Source organism: Apteryx rowi, unplaced genomic scaffold, assembly GCF_003343035.1.
Source record: "Apteryx rowi isolate R43461 unplaced genomic scaffold, aptRow1 scaffold_9, whole genome shotgun sequence".
Lineage (NCBI taxonomy): Eukaryota > Metazoa > Chordata > Aves > Apterygiformes > Apterygidae > Apteryx > Apteryx rowi.
In genome coordinates, this window is record NW_020451204.1 from 3,953,038 (window position 1) to 3,960,406 (window position 7,369).

At 44.7% G+C, this 7,369-nt stretch overlaps 1 protein-coding gene across 1 annotated transcript in view; it reads left to right on the forward strand.

Moving 5' to 3' along the window:
- TAF3 (TATA-box binding protein associated factor 3) overlaps window positions 1-6,753 on the forward strand; it is a 102,355-nt gene extending 95,602 nt beyond the window's left edge. The window contains exons 4-6 of the mRNA XM_026091163.1: window positions 1,139-1,394; window positions 4,948-5,054; window positions 5,812-6,753. Of these exons, the coding sequence (XP_025946948.1) occupies window positions 1,139-1,394; window positions 4,948-5,054; window positions 5,812-5,926 (478 nt within the window). The 3' untranslated portion in view covers window positions 5,927-6,753. The remainder of the gene's footprint in view (window positions 1-1,138; window positions 1,395-4,947; window positions 5,055-5,811) is intronic.
- The last annotated feature ends 616 nt before the right edge of the window (window positions 6,754-7,369 follow it).

Consider the following 7,369-nt stretch of genomic DNA (forward strand, 5'->3'; position numbering starts at 1 on the left):
AGCTTCAGCTTTTTCCGTGTTTTGATGTTTCCTTGAAGTTCAGTGCAAAACTCCAGTTAAGTGCAGCAAAGCTGGACTTTCTCTCCTGTTTCTCAGTTGCTCCAATTTAGTTTTCGTCTTGGTTTTCCTACGGATGCCTCCATTTCTGTTTTCTTAAGCTGTCCTGCTCTCTGGAATGTCTAACCTTTCTTTAAATCTCCTTCTTCCTACAGTCCCTATAACAAATCAGTTGTACTCCCACAGTTACCATATGCAATATAAATAAGTTAATTAAACGATTTACCAAAATGCGGTCAAGCAAACAGCCCTGTCCTGTGTTTTGTTTTGGGGACTTTTTCTGTTTTGTTTTCTAAAAAGCCCTTTTCCTTCTCTTTATGTTTCTCATCTAGAGCCTTATAGTAAGGGCTTTGTCTGTCTCGTCCATTAAATTGCATGCACATCAATAGCACAGTATATCAACATTCGTTAATAAATATCAGGTCCTCTATGTATCCYCCTTCCTGAGCAAGATTATTCTATACTGTGTATTTACTAGAGCTACATCCTGTCTGCTTCAGCTACTCGAGTAAGTAGCAATATTTTAACTGCTGAGTGTATAGTGTGCGTCATTTATTTGTCCTGACTAGATCCACTGCTGATTTCATAAACATTTGAGGAAAGAAATACCAAACTAGCAAATATTTGGAGAACCCCCTAATGCAGAATCTGAAGAGGATGATATCGTCTCTCGGCTTGTAGATTAAAATCAGTGCTGTTCACAGCTGATTAACTTTCCTTTCTAATATTTCCCACAAATTGAGCGAATGTAATAAAACTTAACGAAACAAGGTTTAGTAAAGCCACGGAGAATATTTATATGACAGCGAGCTATAGAGTAGTTCAGGCTGTCCTGGCATTCGCCTTTTGATGGCTCTTTGCTTTACCCTTTCAGTTGTCAGTGGATGGATGTAGCAAGGAAAACAGTCGTTGTGCTGGCTTGAAAGAGCCTCTTTGCTGACCTAAAGGTGATGTGAATTAGCCATAAATACATTTATGTGAATTACATATAAAGGCACTATATTGTCTTTAGATCTACACGGTAACCGATCGTTTCTTTCTTTCCCATCAGCTCTCACGACTCTCATTTTTGCTCCCCCAGAGTCATCAGCAAGGTGGTGCCAGCCCCGGAGGCTAAACCATCTACGCCCGCGAGTCGGCCCAAAACGCCTCCGCCTGCGCCGTCACCGCTGCCAGCTCCTGTCCATGTCACCCCTCCTCCGGCTCCGGCTCCTCCGCCACCGCAAGCTACCGTCTCGCCGGTCCTGATTCCCCCGCCATCTCCGGCCGTCTCTGCGGCGGGAGGCTCCAAAGCACCGGTGAGGAGCGTGGTAACGGAGACCGTCAGTACTTACGTGGTAGGTAACACATACTTCCCTGCTTTGTCTTAATGCCAGCGACATTAATCTCTCAAATCGTCATGCTTCGTGGTGACTCAAACTTGACGGGACCTGTGCTTGCGATGTTGCCCTCTGTTAAGCTGCTCTTTATCCGGCCCTTGCTTCCGTGCACCCGTTTTGAGGAGTTAACTTATTTTRCAAAATTTTACTTGGGCTGAAATCTGTTGTGTCTTCCCAGTCCAAAGTTTAAGTTTCTTCCGACAGTCCAGTAATAGCCCATTTAGTATTTTCTAATAACTGAGCAAGAGCATACGGTTTTTTTAGAGGTGAAGAGTTTTTTATAGATGCTTTTTGAAGTGCCTGATTGAAGCCTCAAATGTCAAACTTGCCATAGATTTTGCTGTCAGCCAGGTGAAGTATAAAACCCTCACACAGCCTCAAGAATTTGGCTTAACCCTCATTTGAAATGTGTATAGTGCGCTGTTTTCTATTCTGGTTTTCTCAACATACAAAAATTCCAGATATTTGTGCGTCTCAAAAAATCTGTATATAATTCATTAGTCCATTCAACTTCTGCTCTGATCTTAGCCTCTCTCCGGTGACATTAAGTCTTCTTCATTCCTTTAGAAAAGTCTCCCATCCAACATGATGCAGGAACTACACTCGTGGACACAACTCTCCCCAGTATGAGGATTGTTGTGCTACTGAAAATTCCTGCTTTAGATGCAATGTAAAATGGAAGTCCTGACCGTTTCTGATCATTAAAGAGCAGCAGATAGCATTAGCAATAGTAGCAGTGTTGTTATCCTCCCTGCCCTGGCTAAATTCCAGCTTGGGTGGTGACACCCTGCTTATCTATAGTAGGTACCAGTTTAAAACTCTCACCACTTAAAACACCTGAAAGTTGTTTTTATTACAGAGTTTCCTGTACTTCAATTGCAACCTACACATGKTTTTTTTTTATTATTATTATTATTCCTGTTTTTRTAATGATGCCTAGTGTAAATCTACCCTGCCRTTTCTAATGGAAAAGGTGCTCTTCACTGCTTGACTTAAACTGTTGTATTATGTTACTGGTCTCTATTTAAACAGCTGCTACATTTCACTGCAGAGTTAGTTACAGTACGAGGCTGCCTCTCAAAGACTGTGCATATCTTCAGGGTGAAGGATGCACACCCTCACTTTCTTTATCRCTGGCATAAATGTAGTGTCACTCTTAGGTCTTACAGCAGTGTCCAGAAGCTTTGAAATTCACTCTAGGAGCCAAAAAAATTTCAAAATACCATACTGTGTCCATGGTTTTTTTTCAGTAAGCACTAAAAGCAAATAATGTAAAGATGGCATTAGTTTAAAGAAAGAAAACCTCAAACTTTTTTAAGCCTCGTACTTCAAGCGGTAACGCTGTTAGTATCTTATGAAGAATTCAGAGAACGCTAGTTGCATAGGGCCCAGGTTATTTGTTAGTGGTTTTACAGCATTATGGTTGAAACCAGGGTTTTACTGTGTTGGGGTCCAAGTTTGCAAGCAGGGAGRGACACTCCTGATATGAGGAGTTTATAAGTCAAAAGCTGAGAGCRTGGGAAAAAGGGAGTAATTAATGATTATTAGCCCCTCGTATGAAGGGAATCCAAGAAAGAGAATGGTGAAATGGCTTTCCCAAGGTCCCGCAGGAAGGCTCTTCCAGASGTCAGACCGGAGCCCGCAGGGCAGAAGTACACAACTCCCTTCTTCGGGGAAGGACAGAAGGACGATCCTATAGTCAAAGAAGGGTGATGTTATAGTTCGAGATACGATGTGGTATCTCCCTGTAGGATAGCATCTGAGTAAGTGTGTTCTGATCATTAACACTGAGTGATTAATATTAAAATAGCATTCAGAGACCGCAGGCTGTCCCTCCTTCCACGACCTTCCGCGGTTAAGGAATGAGAAGTTACGCAATGTTTGAAACGTCCTCATTCAGCAGCCCAGGTTGGCGTTTAACGAGCACTGAGCGGTTGCACTGATTGCAGACCACCCTCGCCCTCTCCAGCCTGTGATCTTCTGAAAGCCTGGGACGGGCGTTCTGCAGGAGGACATCCCTCCTGAAAAGTCAGCATGGGAGAAGTTAGGATATCCATCTTCTAATGGAGAAGTCTCAGGCAGCGTTGCCTACAGGGCCCACTGCCGGTGTCAAAAACAGCTGAATTCCCAGGTGGGAAGCCTGTGAAGYGTCCGTGTCCATGCTGGAAGGTGCTGGGTGCTGTCCATGTGCGCGCTGTCTGGTGTCTACCAGCCAGGTTGCTCGAGCGGGTTATGATCGGCTGTGGCTGGTGCACTGTGACGGACCACGGCTTTGCATCTCCGCGGCAGCAGGGCGCAGCGTATCACTCTAGCAGGATTCCCCCCCAAAAATTACTGTGGCCCTTTTGTTTGGGGTCAGAAAAACAGTTTACCCATGGAGCAGCTACCAACTTAAAATGACTTTGCAGGTGTGAGRTTAGAGTTGCAGATAGGAGTGATCATTACAATCAATGAGCTTTAAAACCGAGTTCATCGTATGACATTGCCTGCTCCATTTCACTGTGGCAAAGGGACTGCGCCCTGCTTCGTATTTTCCTGGGCTTCGAATTGTCTAGTTTTAAGTCACAAAAAAATTCAGGGCTTTAAGAGGAGCCTGTCAAGACTGATGTGTTGGTTGCAGCTCTGGTATATTCTCCTTGATTTTTCTGGAAGGGATGTAAGATGTACAGACCACCCTGCAGCAGCTTTTTTGTCTACGAGGATTTGGGGGGGGTTCATCTACTACGTTTTAATATCATTTTTCCAAGCTGCACAGACAGCAAAAAGTTACTGTCTCAGATACGTGGGCTGTGTAAATACATTAATGCACAAAAGCTGAGGACAAAACGATGCATAGTCTGGAGATCCAGTATTAACGTGCAAAGCTTCCTGTATGAATGATGAAATCAGGGTCGTACCCCAGGCGTTTTGTACTTTGTATTGTTAGTTGCACTTCTTTAAACGGATTCGGTGACATTTTTCATGTGTGTTTTACCAAAGAACTGTTACAGGAAACGCTTGAAATTTCAAAATATAAATATGGCTCTAGCGAGATRTAAAAATAAAAATAAAAAAATTCATAAAGCCCTGAATATGATAAAACCCAGTAAGCAGCTGCTTAATACTGTAAATGATCTGCCTCTCTTGTTTGGTTTACCCTTTAGTAAACTGTACCGTGACATAAATGTCATAAGGGGAATGGAAAGTTACTCAGTAACAACTTCTTTTTTTTATACCCTGATCTTATCAGCCGGTCGAGTTGAAGAGTTTGGCTAATAAGTAATAAAGCAATACGTACGCGTTGCACCGTATGTTTTACATGCGTGTACGACTCTTCCCGTACGCTGCCCTTGCTGGTTCTCCCCATTAACAGGGCGGAACTGGCAGAGTCGCTCTTCCGATCGGGATAGCGTAGGCAGAGGCGGCACGGTGCTCCCACGCCCTGGCCCCTGTGCACGGACCAATATTCCTAAATTTCGCTGCCGGCATCGCTCTTGAAACCAACTCACTTCTGCTTTCYTTTTTGCTCCAGATCCGGGATGAGTGGGGTAACCAGATCTGGATCTGTCCTGGCTGTAACAAGCCAGATGATGGCAGTCCAATGATAGGTTGTGACGACTGCGACGACTGGTATCACTGGTAAGTGGCTCTCGTCCGTCCCGTCCCATCCCGTCCTGTCCCGTCCCGCTGGTCCCTTGCAGGTTGCGGCTCTATTATAAACCCCTCTTTTTAAAAAAACAAAAAATCATGAAGCTGGGAATATTTGTACGGCTGTGCTGTGTCCCGTTTACTAATCTGGAAGATATTTTCCTCTCTGTTTCTCCGGAATTTAAAAAAAATAGATTTTAAGCTGTGGGAGAGTATTATTTTTAATTAATGGGAACGGGCAATAACAGGTTTTGAAACTACGAGGAAATATTGCTGATTCTGGTAATGCTGCGGGATTACGAGCGTAGTGTATACCGCTAGACGTTTCCAGCTACAAAGCACCGTATGAAAAGTCGTAAAAATGTCTGCTCTTAAAAAGGGGTGGGGGGAAGTGAATCACTTTTTAGGCATTTTCTTAAACAGCTACATAAAAACCTAAGGAGATGCAGATGTATTAAAGAAGCGTTTGGAGTCATTTTAAATCTAGACTATTATACCCTAAAGCATGGATGTATGTTTTATTCAAATAATATTTTATCCAAGTGTCCTTTTAATATATTTTTTGTTTCCAAAAAAAAAAAAGAGGGTTTTTTTTACGTTTCTGTGCTATCATTACACTCATTAATTTGGAGAGGGGAGCAGGAGGCCAAATGCTGTCTTTCGCTGCAAAGTTTAATTTATTTGGGTAAGGGCTAAAAGCGACGTTACTCCGCCGAGACCGTCCGACACTGTTTTTTGTCTTTCCCAGGCCTTGCGTTGGGATCACGACTGCACCCCCGGAAGAGATGCAGTGGTTCTGCTCCAAGTGTGCCAACAAAAAGAAGGACAAAAAACACAAGAAGAGGAAGCACCGAGCGCACTGAAGACGCCGGCGCGGCTTGGGGTCGTAGAGTCGCCCCGGCGCCGCTGCCCCGACGCCTTCGCGGAGGGGCCCGTCGTCGTCCGTCGGCGAGCGTGGCGCAGCGTCACCCGGCAGTGAATCGGGAACAGGTGTCCGCTTTCGACTGTCGCGTTCCTCCRGCTGTAGGGGCCCAGCGGGTCGGGTGTTGGTACACGCCGATGCCGCCTCGCACCGACCGAGGGACGTTTGCGCCGAGCGACACGAAGGCTTCGCTAGTTAACGGTACCGCTCCCCCTCCCRCGGCTCGGCGGCAGCGAAGACGAGTGTTGTAAATACCGATACCTGTCCTGTTCTTTTTTGATTTGTTCTTAAGCCCTCTTGGACCTTTGCGGCAAGGTGCTGAGAGGAGCAGAAAATGTAAATGGCAGTAAGTCGTAAACCGAGGAAACCTTCTGGAATGATTTCTGCAGCCTGGACGCAGTTCGGCCTCTACTGCTGAGCCAGATAATCATAACGCGGGGAGGGGGGGGAAAGAAGTGGCTGGTAAATATTTTTGTGACAAGAATATATGAAGCTTTTTTCCTTGATTTTTAGTACTAACATAAAATAAACATGTTCAAGCTTTTGTGATATATCTTCTATTTTTTAAAAGAAAAAAAAGAAGTTTCTATTGTGTCAGGTTTTTTTTTTTCTCCCGTGTGAATTTATGTCGGTGGACCTGTAATATATTTTATACTTTGGTTTTGTTTTTTTTCAGTCCTTTGTCGATGTAGCTGGTCGTTGCTTGTACATTTCATCGGTGTGTAAAAAAAAAACACTTCACATTAAAAAGGTTTTCACACGTGTAAATACCTGATATTTATAAAGCACTTTTTTTGTTGTTGTTGTTATTTTTTAGGGCCGGAGGATTTTTGTTGGTTTGTTGGAGAATACAAACCTAGCAGCTGTTAAAAGCCTGTGTGACGCGTGTCCTCGTGGCTCTAAGGGCTCGGCTAAATCTGCCCTGGTGGCGCGAGCACAAGTCAGCCAGCACCGTAATTAGGCCTCAGTTCAGATCCTTAAACACGTGRCAACTTCTTAAGGAGTGAGTAATCCTGTTGCCTTCAAGGAGACCCTTCCCGCGCTTAGCTATACGTGTGCTTGAACGCCTTCTGCATGGAGAGCTCGGGCCCGGGGGCTCTGCGCTTGCCATGGGAGCAGCGACGTGTTCAGCTGGAGCCGGAGCCGATCGTTTTTTTTTTATTTTATTTTATTTTATTTTATTTTATTTTATGAGTGGTAGCGAGTTGGCCAGATCGATCGTGCTCGTTTTTCCGACGAAGGAGCTGCGGAAGGCCGTTACGGCCGGAGGACACGGTGCTCTGTTTTGCGTATCAGCTTGTAAAGCCCGGTGAAGTGGATCACGAAGTCGTATTCCCCATTTCARCGCGGGGGGAAAATTGCAGGCTGTCACGCGCAAAAATTA